Source organism: Rhododendron vialii, chromosome 2a, assembly GCF_030253575.1.
Source record: "Rhododendron vialii isolate Sample 1 chromosome 2a, ASM3025357v1".
Classification (NCBI taxonomy): Eukaryota; Viridiplantae; Streptophyta; class Magnoliopsida; order Ericales; family Ericaceae; genus Rhododendron; species Rhododendron vialii.
In genome coordinates this window covers 11245023-11263958 of record NC_080558.1, presented here as the reverse complement: position 1 = coordinate 11263958, position 18936 = coordinate 11245023, and the positions used below count along the sequence as shown (strand labels likewise).

Below are 18936 nucleotides of genomic sequence, written 5' to 3'. Positions count from 1 at the left end.
CCACAAATCTCAAACAAAGCATAAAAGAAAAAACCAAAAAATACAGCGACAAAAATTCACGAAAAAGTTTGTAATATGAGCATCTTTCAAGATTCTCTAATTATTCATGGAAGATGACGACAGTGGAGAATCTCTGTTGTCCCTCTACAGAACACTGCGTTGACTAGAGAGAGAGAGAGAGTTATAGCTAACACTGTGTTGACTAGACTCCATAGAGAGAGAGAGAGAGAGAGAGAGAGGAAGGGATGGGAAATGTGGGGAGGATGAAGCTGGGATCACAAGGCCTGGAGGTTTCGGCGCAGGGGCTAGGGTGCGCCGGCATTTCAAGATTCAACTGCCAACATAAGCCAGAAAAAGAAATCATCAAACTAATCCACCACGCCGTTGACTCTGGCGTCACGTTCCTCGACACCGCCGACGTCTACGGCCCTCACACCAGCGAAATCCTCCTTGGCAAGGTAAAAAAAAAATTCCAGGAAAAGCTTAGTATTTGATACATCTGCTATGAAACACTTCATAGCAAATCCTCCATATCGGCCGATTTATCGCATTTAATCCGATTTTTTGCCCGCTTCACGGCCGCTACTGGTGCTCCAGTGCCAGAAGTAATTTAAAAAAATTCACGGCGGCGACACCCTATTATCATTTCGTACTCCCGCTACCGCTACTTAAAACCTTCGGGCTAACCCAAATATAGGCATAAACAAAATTTGCGTAAAAGCTTTCATTTGATTAAAAAATTTACTCTTTCATGATTCTGTGTAAAACTACTTATGTTCGAAGCCCATTTGGTTGAGGGATACGAGAATTCATGAGAAATAAGGAATTCATGGTTGCATTACAAATTAGTTGAGAAATGGCGGGGGAAGAAAACTTCTTCTTTTTTTGTGTGTGCCAATATTGTATGCATCAGCGGGGCTAGCGGGGAGTTAGTAAGTTAGTTAGTCCACAAGGGACAGAGGTTGTCCATAGCCTTGAACCCCAACCAACTGCCCCTCATGGGGCTCGAACCCAAGCCTCCATTAAGGAAGGCGGAGGGTGGTGCCAACTGAGCTAAGAGCCTTGAAGTCCTTTACTATGCTAGATTTGTAAACTTATATTCAGCTTTGCATGTGAGAGCCATTTGATGTGAGTGATATGAGAATGGATGAGAAATAAAGAGAAAGAGAACTCTCATTTGTATTTGCGTTACAAATCAGGCGCGAAGTGGTAATAAAAGGCAACTCTTTTGCCATTTATTTATTGCGAAAGTAGTGAGATTTGGTGAAGAGTAAAATTGAATGGTCATGTATTGTTTAGAGTACCAAAGTTGTCATCAATATAAAGTACACACACGAAAAAAGCTCATTCATAGTTTTGTACTTATGTGTTACATTCTTTCCTTAGTTATCCAAATCACGGTTGGTATGGTACATGAACAAGTTCCATGAAACTGTCTATCCATTTGCTTTTCATGGACAGTTTCATGGAACTTTTTCATGTATTGTAACATTTTCCTATCCAAATACTAGAGACCGAGAGTGAGGAAACGCAACCATCCTTCTTTTTTCACGTAAGCAAGAGGCCACACCACATCAACTGAGAGTGAGGAAACACAACCATCCTTCTTCTTTCACGTAAGCAAGAGGCCTCACCACATCAACTCTTTTATTTTGCTCGAGAACCCTAAAAGGGTACATTTCATGATCATCTAAAACACTCCAATGGCCAAATTGAAGTCTGATGGAAAATTTAAATAAAATCTCCATTAATCAAAGAGTTGTAAATTTAAAAGGCACAAACTGACCTTTAAAAATTGGAGACTTCTTTTGATTTGGTTTGATTATAATTCTTTTTGACAGAAGATTGAGTCAAGGAGTCAAGTTTCAAGGTTTTCTCTTAGAGTAAGGTTTTAGTAACAGCCGGATATGCCCTAACTATAGAAATTCCCTCCATAGTCTGATTTTTTCTTTCCTTGGTAGGTTCCACAGTCCATAAAATAGTTGTTGATGTTTACTGAAACTTACTAAACTAAACGGTTGGATTGTGATCGGTTTATGCGCAGGCACTGAAGGGAGGGGTGAGAGAGAAAGTTCAATTGGCTACCAAATTCGGCCTCTTCTCTGTGGACGGAAAGTTTGAGGTGCACGGGGATCCAGCCTATGTACGGGCTGCTTGTGAGGCCAGCTTGAAGCGGCTCAACATTGATTGCATCGATCTCTATTACCAGCATCGGATCGACACCCGTGTCCCCATTGAAATCACAGTTCGCTCCCTTGCATCTTCTCTTCTCTTTACTGAAAAATTATGGAGATTGACATTTTTTTTTTCTTTGTTTGTTTCAACAATGTGCTATGGTTTCATATATAGTTTGATCAAATGCATCTTGTCTCGTGTCTACTTTGCCATTCCACTGTCATGGTGTTGCCCGTCATTTCATGTTGACAACTAATGATAATCTAACTTAGAATCCGATTATCCCTAGTTCATCAAATGGACTAGGCTGTCCAGTTGGTCCATGTGGCATGGTCTGCAAACAAACCAAGCTTGTCATGAATGGCTTGAACTCCGCTTGCTTGCAACTCCTTTGGTCTCGTCTGGTTGTGTTTTCAAGCCACAGTTATTCTTGTCCTGTTCGCTCCCTTGAATCCAAGTTCGATAATTCTAGATGTCTCCACATTTATTCATTTTTGTGTTCTTTTATTGGATTTGCAAGCATCAAGCACTCCTAAGTGTTTCTAGCCACTTCATCACCAGATGGGAGAACTCAAGAAACTTGTGGAAGAGGGTAAAATAAAATACGTTGGTCTGTCCGAGGTGTGTGCATCAACAATCAGAAGGGCTCATGCTGTTCATCCAATTTCAGCAGTACAGTTGGAATGGTCGTTGTGGACAAGAGAAGCGGAGGAAGAAATAGTTCCTACTTGCAGGTGAGTCATCTATTCTGCAAAATAGCATTTTAGGGTATGTTAAGCGATAAAACTGTCTAATTTCATGGCCCTTGTGCTGATTCAGAGAACTTGGCATTGGGATTGTTGCATATTCTCCATTAGGAAGAGGATTCTTTGCATCAGGTGCCAAGATTGTTGAAAGTTGGGCAACTGGGGATCCTCGAAAGGTTTGTGCATATGAGACATACTTTTCACTTTCAGAATGAAATACAGTTAGGGCAATGTTAATTCGTTGCAATGTCATCATGATTGTCAGATTGTGTCACTATGTATAGTTTATCTCCTTCTACAACTTTGAGTAATCAAACTTATGAACTGAAACACTGCGTACATTAAAGGGCCCTACATTAAACACACATATCTTTAGACACAGAAAATGTAAAAGATCTTAGGGCCATACCCTGTGTACAAAGCTGGAGCTTCATCGGAATCACAGAAAATTAAGGGACTCTAAGGAGGTTCCAAGACATTGCAACAGGTAACCCCAGTTACTAATGCTGGAAAGATTCCTATCAGTAGCCTTCATTTCTAAATTGCACTGTGTTAAGACATGCAAAGTGCATATTGAATATGTTGTACAAGCTGGTAAAAACTCTTTTAATAGGCGGTGGCCATGGACACGACTGTTCAAGTCCCCTATGCTAGCTTTGTTTGGTCTGCAATTTGAAGGTTTTATTAGCGAATTGAGTGGTCATGGTGGAGAGAGTGGTTGAAAACGTGTCTGTGAAATGTTCTGAAGTGTAACTGACTTTGATGTCGCTTTTTCCCTTGTTGGAGAATGATTTTAGTGCGAAAATATTACAGAATAACTTCAAAACATTCTAGCGTTTTTTATTGATGAATTTAAAAACCAAACAGATGCATTAGGTTAAGGGTATAGACATTTTAAAATTGAAAGAACACTATGTTGTAATCGTAAAAGAATGTTTATTGCCTAACTTAAATTTTATTGATCTTATATGTTTACTAGCGAAGACATACCCGTACCAATCAAAGTGTTGTCATAGCGACTATGATATTTGAAACCTTGCATAAAGTGGGGCTAATAGAGCCGGTTCTCTTTGTCTCCTGTGCTGCTTTTTTAAACATGGGTTTACTGTTGCATGGAGATGCAATAAGCACATACACTAATAACTAAATATTCTCCAACTTTGTGTTTAACCTGTGCTGGTTACAATTGAGCATGAACTTTCTCAGTAGTGTATTCTGTACATTTCGATGCCAGCAATGTATTCACAGAAATGTTTTGGAGATGAGTGTGCCAGTGTGATACCACCGTCTGTCCAATTAGCTTTGTGTTAATCTGAAAGCCAACTCTCAACTCTATGTATTTTTCCGGGAAAAAACTGTTCAGATGTCTTCTGTTGATTCTGACAAATTTCACATCTACGTAAACCAGTACTCAAAATTGACATTTTCCCCTAGATATCCAGTTGGATCTGTTTGTTAAACTTTTAGCAAAGAAGTAATTTCAGACTGTGCATCCAGCTTTGGTTCTGGCGGCATATAGACAAAGCGCTATAAACCATATGGTTGCTGTGGCAAGAAAATCATCCTTATATAGTTATATTACGCCCTGAAATCTCTTTATCTGTTCTGGAGACAGCATATAGGGATCCATCACGACTAGGAATTAGAACAGTTGTGTTGCATATATAATGAGCTAACAGGTATGGAAATGGTCAAAGGAGAGGCACCACGCGACACATACACGAGGACATGTAGTTTTCTCTGAAACGTATGAATATATCCAGGTAGGTTTTTGTTGATTCATGTTGAATTAAAAGAATGTTATTGCTAAACTAGAGATAAAAGACACAGGTAATATTAGCATTATGAAAATAAAAGCAACGGTAACTAAATCAGAATCAAAGAACTAAGCATCTATGGAAATTTTGACCCCGCCCTACTTTTTAAAATTGCTTTCTGGCCACCTAACTTGTCTCCAGTGTGTTCTAGCATGTGACTCCAATGTGTGTCTGAACCAAAAATGTGTCCTGAAGTATTTTCAAGTATTTGTACTTAGACAAGTAGACGTGTTTGTGCTTCTTAGGTTACCAGGACTAGTCCTTCATAGCTATTTTTACAGATCTTATAATGCTGAATCATGATTTCATCGTGTGCAGTCTCTGCCAAGGTTCCGACCTGAGAATTTGGAGAATAACGATACTATGTTTGACCATGTCAGTGAAATGGCAGCAAAAAAGGGCTGCACCCCCGGGCAACTAGCCTTAGCATGGGTTCATCTCCAAGGGAGCGACGTGTGCCCTATTCCCGGAACCACCAAGATTGAAAACTTGGATCAGAACGTTGGAGCTTTGTCGGTGAAACTAACACCTGACGAACTGACTGAACTCGAATCCATTGCAGATGCAGTAAAGGGTGTTAGAGATAATAATGTGGTTCCTAGTTGGAAGGATTCGGAGACCCCACTTTTATCATCATGGAAGGCTGGGTGATCACATGCCTTTCTAAATTTCTTGGGGACTTTGTTATGCAGTCGACTCCCGGTACAAGTTGTAGCTTCCTCAGATATTTCTTTGCCTATCGGCTGTTTTTTTCTGGCTGTTTCTTCTTCTTGTTTCTCTTCCTCTAAGAAACACATACACTTGAAAAGAAAGTGGCGTGTCCGTGTCTGACTAGTGTTGGACACCGACACTCGTCGCACACGTGTCTGATACTCTTTTTTAGGCGTCCGTAATTAGAAAATAAAAATCATAATTCTGACACATGTCCTACACATTTTTGACTTCAATGACTAAGAATTTAATGCGATCGGCACTTCTTGGACACTTGCAAACATATTGCTATGATATACAAAGTTGGAAAAATAGTAGTTCGAGGGACTAATCATATACAAATTGACTTGGAAGTTCTTGAAAATTTCTTGTGGATTCGTAACAGTGCCCATGTTCTATGTTTTAAGAAATTCTCGAGTCCCATTTCAATCTAGATTCTTAACAAATTGTGTATACTTCTTGTGGTGATATCCATACAAGAAAATATATTTGGATATATGTATAGACACGTAAATATATACGTATACCAACGCGTCCTTGCCGTACATTTTGGAGAAATATAGTTTGGAGAAATATAGTATCCGCATGTTCGTCTCATGTGGTATCAGTACTTCTTAGCTCTTCGTGTTTGTTTTTGCTTTAGGTTGTACTTAGTGAAAAAAAAAAAAAGGAAAAAGAAAAAGATCACATGCCTTTTAACTTAATTTTGGAGTTGGAATAGTTTTGTGGTGTGTTTGAATTCTAAAGTATGGTTTTCCTGTGAAAGCATCAAGTTCAGTAGCATGAATATATTAATAGATGTATTGCTTGAAGATATCAGTACTTTATGCTATGAGAATAATCTAAAAGGTAAAACATTATAACTAAAAATTTTAAAAATATTAAAGACAAAAATCAAAACATACAATTTTACTTTTTTATTTTTTGTCTGTTATGAATTATTTTAAACTTTTGTTCAACTTTTTATAATTATTATTTTTTGTTCTTTTAGTTGAGATGAATGCTAATCCTATAAAGTTGAGTAAAATTTTTAAAAAATCACTGAACATTAGTAATACTTAATGTAGAGTAATTAATTTAGTCGAAACTCAGATTGTGTTCTCCTAAATTTTTTTTGGTTACTTTTTATTGAGCTATTTGTCTTAATTTTTACAAGAATGCAATCTAAATCAAACCTATTTATCTTAATACAGTTATGTCGCAATTCCTTGTCTCATTTTTTTTGATTGAGGGTAAGAGTGTAATCCTTGTCTCACTGATATTCGATTAATATGGAGTAGTTAAGGTGGTGTTCCAACTAAGAAAAAAGAAGGTTTTAGAAAAAAGAAGATAATTTCAAGCCTAAAAATTATACGTTTACGTAAATAATTTTTCTACCAAATATGGATCATGTTTGATAGATTTCATTAAGATATTTTATACGGTGCAAGAAAAATCAAAAAATAATTCTTCATTTTCATTATATTTGAATTTGAAAATAGAAGAAAAAGAATTTTTAAAAAAAGAACCCTACCCGGAACACCTCCTAATAACCTCCCCTTTATGACCCAAAAACAAAAAATAAAAATCTCCCCCAGATCTACAAATTTACTATTGAATTTATCAAAGAAAGGTGTAAGGGCCGTTTCGAAACGCCAAATAAGTACTGATTTTTAAAAAAGGTAATTTCAAGTTTAAAAATGATTGATTTATTGAAATCTAAAAATATGCAATATGGATCTTATTTGAAAGATTTTATTGAGATCTTTAATACGATGCAAAAAAAATTAAATTTTTTTATTTATATTATTTTTAAATTTAAAAATGTGAAATAAATACTTACTCTCTCCGTCCCAAAAAGAATGACAATTTTTGAAATCCGTGTCATTTTTCATCACTTATATCTTTCAATCTATAATATTTTTTATAAGTTTGAAAACTTTGTATAATAGAATTAATCGAAAACTTTCAAACAAGATCCATATTGCATATTTTTTGAAATCCATATTAAAAGATATAAGGAGTTGAAATTGACACGAATATCAAAAATTGACATCGAATTTGGGACGGAGGAAGTATTTTTTAAGAAGGTGTTCTGGAACGAGCTCTAAATTGGTTAGCTCCTTGGTGGGCTTCAGGTCCCACTTCGTACACACTCAGATAAACTTGAGTCAAATCGTGACATCACGTCAGGGGAGGGGGAAAAGCAATTTGCACACCTTATCTACTGCCACATTTGCCAAAGAAGTAGAAATTCAGACAAACGTATGCAGTGACGTCACCATCCAGCCGCCCTCTTTGACCCGTAAATACGATAACATGACACCAACCGGATACGAAATTAGCAGGTTAAGGTTGAGCATTTCTGATATGAAAACGAAAATGACACAAATCGAGAACACGAATTCTAAATGGATCGGATTCGGATTGAACACGCGAGACACAAAATTGACACGACCAATACGGTTATTAATCCATGTCACTCATTAACACGATATATATTAATATATGGTATATCTGTAATTCTATATAGAGTTGGGCAAATGACAGTATAACACAACATGAATCGGTGCCCAAATAACAGTATAACATAACACGAATCGGTCACAAAATTAACGGGTAAGGGTTGAGCATTTTTGACTCGAAACACTAAAATGACACGACTCGAGAAACACAAATTCTAAAATGGGTCGGGTTTGAATTGGGTGGTTTGTGACACGAATCTGACTGATACGATACGAACACAACCCGACACGACATGTTACCCAAGTTTACCCGTAACTGGCCGTAAGGCGGCTAAGGCCGATACTATGAGGCTTTAATTACATCTTACCTTAACTATCACATTTTTTCAATGTGCCTCTAGCATTTTTATTTTCAAAATTACCTTCTAAACCACGAAATTCTATGCTTGACCAGCTGAAATTATTTAATTATTTCAATGTAGACCCATCATTAATCTTTAGGTGCTTTACGACCGTTAGTGATCCTAAAATGGTGTCCAAATGTTGCGCGGCTATCGAAAGTGATATATATAAACCTCTATATCTATCAAAATTAGAAACTACGGAGTAAACCTTTGTCTAGATTTTTACACCAAGAGCTATTTGGCATCTTGATGTATAATGTAAAAACATAGAGAAATGTTAATGGGATCGATGGATGAGAGCAAATAAAAAGAAAGCGATCCATACGAAGTTTGGCCTTTGATTTGGTTAGATATGCGAGTTTGCAAACACATCATTCTTGAAGGGCGCTGTTATTTGTAACTCTTTATTTTCTTTCATAGTCCGTTAAAAAAATTTCAATTATACTTGATAGTTAGTTATCAAAATTAAGATACATCAACATCCAATTATCGAAATATAATATTTTTTTCAACAGCTATTTACCGAAAATATATGTTCACAGCAGTTGTTTACTGAAAGTTGAACATATTTTCGACATGTAGTTACCAAAATATAATCTTGTTTTCAACAGCTATTTACCGAAAATGTTATTTATGATTTTCAACAACCATTTACCGAAATATAGTGGGCTATGAGAGAAAATAAAGGCCTGCGAATAGTCGCGTCCTTCTTAAAATTCTAGTCATATTTTGACAAATATAATATTTGCGTACTCTCTTTGAATATAATTATACGACTGAAGACTGTCAAAGGGCCTCATTGAAAGATTTTGTTGGAATCGTTACATACACGTACACGATTTACGAGTATAAAACAACAAATAATTAACACAGAGATATATGTGGTTCTTCAATATCGAGTACGTCCACAGAAGTGAGAGCGGGCTGTTATTCTTTTATTATCACAGTACGAAATAGGGTTTACAACATAGAATATTTATAACTACTTTATTCTAACTCTAACCGGATTTGGCCTGTATCCCAAAAATACCCCTGTACGAACCGTACCGTACTGCGTAGCCCCCCGCACCCCCCAATTATGAAACGCTTTCCAGTCTACTTTCACTGGATCATCAGCGATGTGTCAGATGCCGTCGCACTGCTACGCTTCAGCATCTAGCCTTCTTTGTAAAATTTCTTAATATCTTTTCGTACTTTAACATATGAGCCATAGTTCTAATAGATTTAGATATCTCAAGGCGGTGAAGTCTCAAATTTTAAAATTGTGATACTTTAGGGGGCAAAATATAGTTAAGCCTAACTTGGGAGCCGCTTATCAGGGACCCAGGGGCTCTGCTGCCCCTGTGGGGGCAGTATCCCCTACCAGACTCTTAAACGGCATCGTTTGCTTTAAAAAAAAAACCTAACCACCCATTTGCCATTCTATTGAGCAGAAACGTGATTATGAGAGCTCTAGAGACAAAATTTGATTATGTCTCTTTAGAATAATATGATCAGAATAATAAGATCTTCACACCCGTTCAAACGGAGTGAAAATTTGAGCACTTAATTTTGTAGACCATTTATATATTAAAAAATATAGTTAAAAAATTAAGTGCTTCAATTTTTAATCCGTTTGAACGGGTGTAAAGATCTTATTATTCTGATCATATTATTCTAAAGAGACATAATCAAATTTTGTCTCTAGGGCTCTCATAATCACGTTACTGCTCAATAGGATTGCAAATGGGTGGTTAGGTTTTTTTTTTAAAGCAAACGGTGCCGTTTAAGAGTCTGGGTAGGGGATACTGCCCCCACAGGGGCAGCAGAGCCCCCGGGTCCCTTATCAGGAGTTCACCGAGGTCCCATTCCAGAACATCGTTTTAAAAAATACTCCCTCCGTCCCAAATTATTTGTCCGGTCCGCAAAACGGGGACTCAAAAATAATGCATTTCTCTTAAGAAAAAATTCAAATTTTTTTTATAAATTAAAAGAACTTATCGAGATCTAGTAAATTGTTAAAAAAACTTCTAATTTTTCTCGCAAAAATTGTATTATTTTTACGTTCTTATTTTGCGGACCGGACAAATATTATGGGATGGAGGGAATAAGTATTTATTTTACATTTCTAAATTCAACAATAATGTAAATAAAAAATTATTATTTTATTTTTTTTACACTGTATAAAAAATCTCGATAAGATCTATCAAACAAGATCTATATTGTTAAAAAAATTATTTGCGTAAACATATTTATTTTTAAACTTAAAATTACTTTAAAAAAAAAAAATACTTCTACTGAGTTCCGGAACGGAGCCCGACTCATCCTCTGCCAATACATGTCTATATATAGAGATAAAACTTGGAAGATACATAGAGAGAGAGAGAGAGAGAGAGAGAGAGAGAGAGATGGGAAAAGTGAGGAGGATGAAGCTAGGATCACAAGGTCTGGAGGTGTCGGCGCAGGGACTGGGATGCGCCGGAATGTCAGGTTTCTACGGCCCTCCGAAGCCAGATGAAGAAATGATCAAGCTAATCCACCACGCCATCAACTCCGGCGTCACGTTCCTCGACACCTCCGACGTCTACGGCCCTCACATCAACGAAATCCTCCTCGGCAAGGTCACTCCACTACTCACTCTCTTTCTCTGCTTTTCCTTTTCCCGCATTGCGTACTCGATGGACCCTAGATAGAACGTAACAGATAGGACTGTTTGCGAGAAGCTCGAGGCAAGTCAGAGCTCTCGAGTTAGTTGTATGTTTAACTCGGCTCATATGTAAATGGTCGGCTTGTTTGCAGAGGCTCGTCTTATAGAGGGCCCGTTTAGGCCTTTAGTAAATGAACCGAGCTCAAACACTGAAATACAAGCGATCCATCGAGTGGGAATACAAACACGCGGGCGGGGGGGGGGGGGGGGGGGGGGGGGGGGGGGGGGTTTGTGGATGGGGAGACTAGTAGTATTGATGGACTTGTTGGAGGAAATTAAAAATCACCCAACGTTAGACTAGCTTAAGCCTAGCCAAATTTTGGAAATGCTGCCTACAGTAACTTGACAACTTCATTGTTGTGGAGAGTCTCGTGCAGTGAAAATTTGACAGGATAGAGAGATGGGATAAAGAATGAATATGATGATGAGATAGAGATGTAGAATCAAGAGTCTGATGGAATGATAGTTTGGAATTGACTGGCTAAACTAGAAAATGTGCCTTTTTAATTATAATTAATGTGATCTACAATTTGTTTACAGAATATGAAAAAATCATTGATCAAATATTGATGGCAGTGACCGACTCAGGAGTACTTATTTAGGGGGCAAACCATATCTATTCCCGAATTGGTTGATAGAATTCCGATCCTTCAATATTTAAGACAGTCATGTATATCAAAAGATAACAAAAAATGAATTCCATGGGTAATAGCTTCTCCAGGTTGCACAAAATGAAAAGGACCCCAATGTATTAATCACTTCACCACTTTCGTAAACAAAAGGAGGCAAAATTCTCTGCACAGATTTACCTTATACACACTGATACTAGCAGTCAACATATTATGAGAGGAACGGAGTGAAAGACTTTAGAGAGGAGAAGAAATGAAGTAACTTTACCTTGTTGATTTGGGATTTTGGTGGCTCAATTTAGAGATTGAATTTGTTGAGTTTGCCCATAGGAACCCCAGGTTCTTGAGAGTGTTGTGTATTTCATATTTCTAGGACTGTTTGCACAACAGACATGTAATCCATTCATCCTTTGTGGCAATCCAATGCCGAAAATGGCAAATTGCAATGGAATCTTGTGCTTGGTTCGGCCAATTCTACATTCCTTGTTTCTCTAAGTTAGTCATATATCAAAATCGATGCTTTTGCAGTAAACTAAATTGTCAAATTGGATTGGTTTGCAGGCACTTAAGGGGGGGGATGAGAGAGAAAGTTCAATTGGCTACCAAATTTGGGATCCTCTCCTCTGATGGAGAGGAGATGCAGGTTTGCGGCGATCCAGCCTATGTACGGGCTTCCTGTGAGGCCAGCTTGAAGCGGCTCGACGTTGATTGTATTGATCTCTATTACCAACATCGGATTGATACCCGTGTTCCCATTGAAACCACGGTTTGACCATTTTTGCTTCTCTCTCTCTCTCTCTCTGTATCTTCATCATCTAGGAGCACACCAATCAATCTTCAAATCCGAGGATGTCAAATTTATTTGAAGTCAATGTAACAATTTGGTATCTTGTTATTCGATATAATTGCCAATTTCCAATTTGATATGTCATGTAGCCCTCCATGGAGTAGTCCAACGGATATGTCTAACTCCCTGCTCTAGCATACTTTCATTTTGTATCGGCACCCATCATTGATGGGCAATGATAATGTCAAAACTGTTTTTGTTAATGTCAAAATTTGTAGTGCATGAAAGACTTGTACCATGAACAAGGTACAACGCTTTTATGGACTAAAATTCTGGTATTAACAAAAACAATTTTGACATTATAATTTTTCATCATTAAATACTCCACCAATAAGAACAAAACATTTTGGAGAAAGTAAGAAAAAAGAAGACATGCACATTAAGCCGTGGTAAAGTAGCATATGAATCTTGTTCCCACTTCCCTTCCCCTTTAATTCTTCAACTTTTTGCACATCTATTTCCTTTCTCAAGCATTCCTTGTTTCTTGCCATCCTTTCATTAGATGGGCGAACTGAAGAAACTTGTCGAAGAGGGAAAAACCAAGTACATTGGTCTATCTGAGGGCTCTACTTCAATACTGTCTGCATCAACTATTAGAAGGGCTCATGCTATTCATCCAATTACAGCAGTACAGATGGAGTGGTCCTTGTGGACAAGGGATGTGGAGGAAGAAATAGTGCCTACTTGCAGGTGAGGCGTCTATCTGCTAAATAACATTTGATGGAGTAACGATCAACCAAAATTTCTAATTTCTTTTCCCATGTTATTCAGAGAACTTGGCATCGGGATTGTCGCATTCACTCCATTAGGAAGAGGATTCTTTTCGTCAGGTCCAAAGATTGCTGAAACTTTGCCAGCTTCTCTCTTACAAAGGGTATATACATAAATCACACACTTTTGACCTCTGGAAGGAAGTACAATGTTAGATAATGCTTATGCCCCCATGATGTTATTGTGAATGTTAGCAGGGTTACAAGTATCAGTACGTAAGGTAACATTGCGGCCAGCTAGTATCGGAATTTTGCACCTCTGATATAGAATTCTTCAATATTTCGATAATACATGGTCGCATCACATATGCATAGATGTCCTAATACTGCTTTTCTAAAACATTGATTGACTAAGTTAAAGTCCTTTCCTCCTGGAATTATCCTGTTACAATTGTTTCTCCGTGTGTCCCCTGTGCCTATGTGAACATATGGGTACTTTTGCTTATAGATGCATAAGTTAAGCAACACTCATCACTTAATGTTCTTCAATTTTATTGAACAACTTTGTGGTTAAATGTTGACCAGAACTATCTTTCTCAGCATTGTTTCTGTGGAATTTCTCAGTTGAACTAAATAGGTAGAAATACCGCAAAAAGATTTGATTATTTTTTACCATACACAAAACTTTAGTCCTTAGAGGAACAGGGAATGGATTTGCTGTCACTAGCAATCTTGGTGCATTACAATGAATGGTGATATAATTATTACATACTCCTATCTACAAGATCCTTCTTTCCTTTCAATAGGCTGGTCTGTTTGGTAGTTCTTCAGTTCGTTTACTCATGTACATATAGTGTGTTTTCAGCAAAATTTCTTAATGTTTTGGGAAGACAATGTTGCACCAATCACCATGACTTGCAGAAGATTTGTTTTTGTTGCGTTCTTCGTTGATCTTTCTTTACGGCTGGTTTGCTGTTCTGCTGCCGAATTATGCATGTAATTTGTTTTTGGCAGTATCAAACAAAGTTCCAACCTGAGAATCTCGAGCATACCAAAAACATGTATGACCAAGTCAATGAAATAGCAGCAAGGAAGGGGTGCACGCCAGCGCAGGTAGCATTGGCTTGGCTTCATCACAAAGGCAGTGATGTTTGTCCCCTTCCTGGTACCACTAAGGTCGAGAACTTTGATCAGAACATTGGAGCTTTGTTGGTAGAACTAACAGCTGAAGAAATGGCAGAACTTGATTCCCTTGCATAGAAAGATGCTTTTAAGGTTGATATATACGGGGCATGCTCTTTACTTGGTATGTTTCAGACAATCCACCCTTTTGCTTTGCAGATGCAGTCAAGGCTTCTCTTTGAGGATTAGAGTGGTTAAAATGTTTGCTTAAACTCTACCCTGGGCCTGATTATTTGTCAGACCCACACCAAGAATAAAAGACTATACCAAGAGGTGTATAGAACCCATCAAATCCTATGTGCAGTACTGGTTCTGTAACTTATCTTGAGAAGGGAGTTAATGATTTCCTATGACTTGGTGTTCTCTTTGGCTTGAGCGTTATGGAGCTGTATTAGGGTAATTTTTCGTGTAATACGGCTTTCTATACACCGCAGCCGATCTGCCGATGTATGATAGTACTCTCTTTCTTCATTCAATACATAGTGAAAATTGGTGTAGTCGTGGATGTACCATATTGGGAACAAAGTAAATCTTTGTGTGGTGCTTTCTGTGTGTTTGCTTGATTATTCTTCGTAGAGTTGTGTGTTTGTGTGGTTTTAGGTCAAAGCCACGACACCAACCAGGTACGCGGGTATGGTAACAAAATCTTCAAGGAGATTTCCACCTTGCTCCTTTTGCTACTAAATCTTGCATTCGTGTATCAAGGATAGTATTTTCCATTTGATCCGCGACTGTTGTTTGTCTATATGTGTAACGATTGTAATGGTTTGGTTCATACAGCTCATTGAGTACATTAACAATGAAAAAGTTACTATGTTAGATGCCGATAAATCCCTAATTGTTGCACACTTATCTTCCAAACAAATGCACTGTACACTGGAACAAAATAGTATAAATGGGGACAAACCTAATCATTTAAATTATTGAGAGATTACTTGGTGCCAGGCACTGCCACGTAACATCCCAACTCTAATTTAACCACATATTGGGGTGGGGCTTGCACATTCATCTCTCGATCCACAACAAACGTGTGGTGGGAGAAAGTGTAACCGGGCTTTTAAGCACACATTGCGGTGGAGCTCACGCATTCGTCTTGTGGCGAACGACAAGTGATGAAAAAATGGTATGGGACATTGAATATTTTTTGCCCTGTATACAGCTCACTGAAAGACAGAAAATTGTACAAGTACTAAAAATTAGTAAAACTCTATCTTCTCTTAAAAGTTTCTAATTTCTTCTCCTTATAATTTCGTGATCATTTCCACAGTTTTCATTCAGGTCCGGTCGTGGACTTTCGAATGATGTTTAATATGTATCCAAGGAAGACAAAAACAAATACGTAATTGACCATTTTTAAGGGTTCTTCTTCTTCTTCTTCTTCCATTCAAATGGCCAGGCCAGTGAATTTTTCCCATGATGCAGTATTTGTTTTTTTGTATTCCATTCAATTTTTAATACGTATCTAAGGAAGACATGGAGTCTAGAGGTTACATCGGTAATCATACAAACTCACTCACACCAAATATAGGGTTCACGCACAGTGTATTTACAATGATGCTATTCACACATAAATAGGTACATATTTTACACAGATCTTTTGTGGGGCCCACCTCGGGTCCCACACAAACGATCCGAGCCGTTTATTAATGTAAAACATTTTTTCAAGAGCCCCAGCAAAAAATCAGCTCAATCCGATACTTATAGATGCTTGATCCAATCATCCAATTTTTCATTTTGATTTCCGAATAATGAATAGTTAGATGATTGGATCAAGCATCTATAGATATTGGATTGAGCTGATTTTTTGCGGGAAGCCTTTGAAAAAATATTTTACATTTAATAAACGCCTCGGATCGTTTGTATGGAACCCGAGGTGGACCCCACAAAAATCTGTATAGAATTTGTACCCTATTTATATGTGTGCTTAGACTTTTCGATGTACTTATGGTGGTAGCATTGTTGTTTTTATATCCTACAGAAAAACAGAGAACCGACCAAGCATTGGAATGAGAGAGCATCGATCCAAGGTTTCTGCACCGTGTAATCCTTTGGTTGGATGCTGTCAAAAGAATGTCCGTATACGTGGAGTAAATGTGCAGCTACTCTGCCACATAACCCCTCCCCATTCCAGGACATTTGTCCACCTTCCTTTGCTACGCTACTCCACGGTCTCCACCCCTTTTATACATACAACGCCAACACAGAAGACACACGAAAATCAATCTCAATTTAGATAGAGAGAGAGAGAGAGAGCACGCTAGATATGGAAGAAGGTGTGACTTCGACTGACGTTTTAGCTTTTCAAGAACAGAGACACCATGAAACAGAGAAACGCAAGAGAGATGAAGAAATAGGAGGAAAGGAAGATATCAGAGACAGCAAAGAGAGAGTTTTCTCTAAAGATAAAGGAGGGAAAGAGGAAGAAAAGGGGATTATTACTAATTTCATCTCTAACTTGTTGGTCCCCAGAAATAGAGAAGCTGAAAATAATGAAGCTAACGATGACAGAATGGATCGTGAGGGTAGTGGCAAGGGAGGGTGTAAATTGGAGGGGGATTTGGGTGGTGGAAAGGGTGGTGGTGGGATTGTTGACAACCTCATCTCCAACCTTTTTCAACCAAGTGAAGCAAGAGAAAGGGAAGAAGACGAAGGAAATGAAAACGAGGAGAGAGTAAGTGATGTGAAAATAGAAGACGAGGGAGGAGGTGGTGGTGGCGGCGGCGGCGGAGGACGAGGAGGGGGCATCATCGAGACCCTTGTTTCCCACTTGCCCAAAACACTTCCAGGTAATTACTCCTATATATATAGTATATGCTTTCGTCGCCTCTTTCAAATTTCAGAATTCTGAAACAAATTGGATCGTAAATTGATTTATTCTAACCCTAATTTAATTGTGTTTGTACGTTTTCATGATCAGATGATATGGCTCCACCACCCGAGGAGGCCTCAATCCTGATTCACTCCATTGTCCATGACTAAATAAATACTCCGTAGACAATACAATAATGATGTTTGTACGTACGTAATTGACCATTTTTAAGGGTTTTTCTTCTTCTTCTTCTTCCATTCAAACTTATTTTTAGGTCCGGCCGAGGACTTTCGATCAAGCACAGGTCTTTCTTATTTGTTTGCATCTCTATTTGATTGTGTTTCAGAATCATTGACAATTTGGTAAGTTTTCTGATAATTCTACAAAACTACTCTCCAGTCTCCAGTCCAGACTATAAATCGAGAGAGAGAGAGAGAGAGAGAGAGAGAGAGAGTGGGGAGGATGAAGCTGGGATCACAAGGTCTAGAAGTGTCGGCACAGGGACTGGGATGTATGGGCATGTCAGCCGTCTACGGCCCACCAAAGGCAGAAGAAGAAATGATAAAGCTAATCCACCACGCCATCAACTCCGGCGTCACTTTCCTGACGTCTACGTTGATCTTGTTTTTGTTGCGTTCTTCGTTGATCTTTCTTTATGGATGGTTTGCTGTTCTGCTGCCGAATTATGCATGTAATTTGTTTTTGGCAGTATCTAACAAAGTTCCAACCTGAGAATCTTGAGCATACCAAAAACATGTATGACCGAGTCAATGAAATAGCAGCAAGGAAGGGGTGCACGCCAGGGCAGGTAGCATTGGCTTGGCTTCATCACAAAGGCAGTGACGTTTGCCCCCGTCCTGGTACCACCAAGGTCGAGAACTTTGATCAGAACATTGGAGCTTTGTCGGTAGAACTAACAGCTGAAGAAATGGCAGAACTTGATTCCATTGCATAGAAAGATGCTTTTAAGGTTGATATATACGGGGCATGCTCTTTACTTGGTATGTTTCAGACAATCCACCCTTTCGCTCTGCAGATGCAGTCAAGGCTTCTCTTTGAAGATTAGAGTGGTAAAAATGTTTGCTTAAACTCGACCCTGGGCTTGATTATTTGTCAAACCTACACCAAGAATAAATGACTATACCAAGTGGTGTATAGAACCCATCAAATCCTATGTGCATTACTGGTTCTGTAACTTATCTTGAGAAGGGAGTTAAAGATTTCTTACGGCTTGGTGTTCTCTTTGGCTTGAGAGTTATGGAGCTGTATTAGGGTAATTTTTCGTGTAATACCCAAAAATTTATAGTTTGCTATACGTAGCAGCAGATGTATGATAGTACTCTCTTTCTTCATTCAATACATAGTGAAAATTGACGTAGTCGTGGATGTACCATATTGGGAACAAAGTAAATCTTTGTGTGGTGCTTTCTGTGTGTTCGCTTGATTATTCTTTGTAGAGTCATGTGTTTGTGTGGTTTCAGGTCAAAACCACGACAACAACCAGGTACGCGGGTATGGTAACAAAATCTTCAAGGAGATTTCCACCTTGCTCCTTTTGCCGATAAATCTTGCATTCGTGTATAAGGGATAGTCTTTTCCATTTGATCCGCGACTGTCGTTTGTCTATGCGTGTAACGATTGGAATGGTTTGGTTCATACAGCTCATTGAGTACATCAACAATGAAAAAGTTACTATGTTAGATACCGATAAATCCCTAATCGTTTCGCACTTATCTTCATACAAATGCACTGCACACTGGAACAAAATAGTATAAA

The 18936-nt window shown here is 38.2% G+C and overlaps 5 protein-coding genes across 11 annotated transcripts in view; 4 read left to right on the top strand and 1 right to left on the bottom strand.

The window, feature by feature from the left end:
• Nucleotides 1–18936, bottom strand: part of LOC131316260 (fanconi-associated nuclease 1 homolog) — a 44172-nt gene that overhangs the window by 20084 nt on the left and 5152 nt on the right. The window lies entirely within an intron of this gene.
• Nucleotides 107–5659, top strand: LOC131316271 (probable aldo-keto reductase 4). 2 transcript variants are annotated; one of them, XM_058345589.1, is made up of 5 exons: nt 107–458; nt 2045–2245; nt 2737–2909; nt 2995–3097; nt 5057–5659. In XM_058345589.1, exons 1-5 carry the CDS (start codon nt 246–248, stop codon nt 5387–5389), a joined length of 1023 nt encoding a protein of 340 aa, XP_058201572.1. In that variant the 5' UTR covers nt 107–245; the 3' UTR covers nt 5390–5659. The 2 variants fall into 2 exon arrangements, with proteins under 2 accessions (XP_058201572.1, XP_058201573.1); XM_058345590.1 differs by having other exon boundaries at nt 188–458; nt 2045–2317.
• Nucleotides 10646–18936, top strand: part of LOC131316270 (probable aldo-keto reductase 4) — a 47600-nt gene continuing 39309 nt past the window's right edge. For both annotated transcript variants that reach the window (XM_058345587.1, XM_058345585.1), the window contains exon 1: nt 10646–10897. In XM_058345587.1, coding sequence (XP_058201570.1) covers nt 10685–10897 — 213 coding nt within the window. In that variant the 5' untranslated portion in view covers nt 10646–10684. The remainder of the gene's footprint in view (nt 10898–18936) is intronic.
• On the top strand, nt 12178–18538 carry LOC131316273 (probable aldo-keto reductase 4). Of its 2 annotated transcripts, none has more exons than XM_058345593.1 (4): nt 12178–12378; nt 12962–13149; nt 13231–13333; nt 17870–18538. In XM_058345593.1, the coding sequence occupies exons 1-4, from the start codon at nt 12190–12192 to the stop codon at nt 18113–18115; spliced, it is 726 nt and encodes a 241-aa protein (XP_058201576.1). In that variant the 5' UTR covers nt 12178–12189; the 3' UTR covers nt 18116–18538. The 2 variants fall into 2 exon arrangements, with proteins under 2 accessions (XP_058201576.1, XP_058201575.1); XM_058345592.1 differs by lacking the exon at nt 17870–18538 and adding an exon at nt 14184–14899.
• On the top strand, nt 16325–17761 carry LOC131316276 (heavy metal-associated isoprenylated plant protein 36-like). Of its 4 annotated transcripts, none has more exons than XM_058345595.1 (3): nt 16325–17137; nt 17269–17365; nt 17572–17761. In XM_058345595.1, exons 1-2 carry the CDS (start codon nt 16615–16617, stop codon nt 17328–17330), a joined length of 585 nt encoding a protein of 194 aa, XP_058201578.1. In that variant the 5' UTR covers nt 16325–16614; the 3' UTR covers nt 17331–17365; nt 17572–17761. The 4 variants fall into 4 exon arrangements, with proteins under 4 accessions (XP_058201578.1, XP_058201580.1, XP_058201579.1 ...); XM_058345597.1 differs by having other exon boundaries at nt 17507–17581; XM_058345596.1 differs by having other exon boundaries at nt 17269–17369; nt 17507–17581.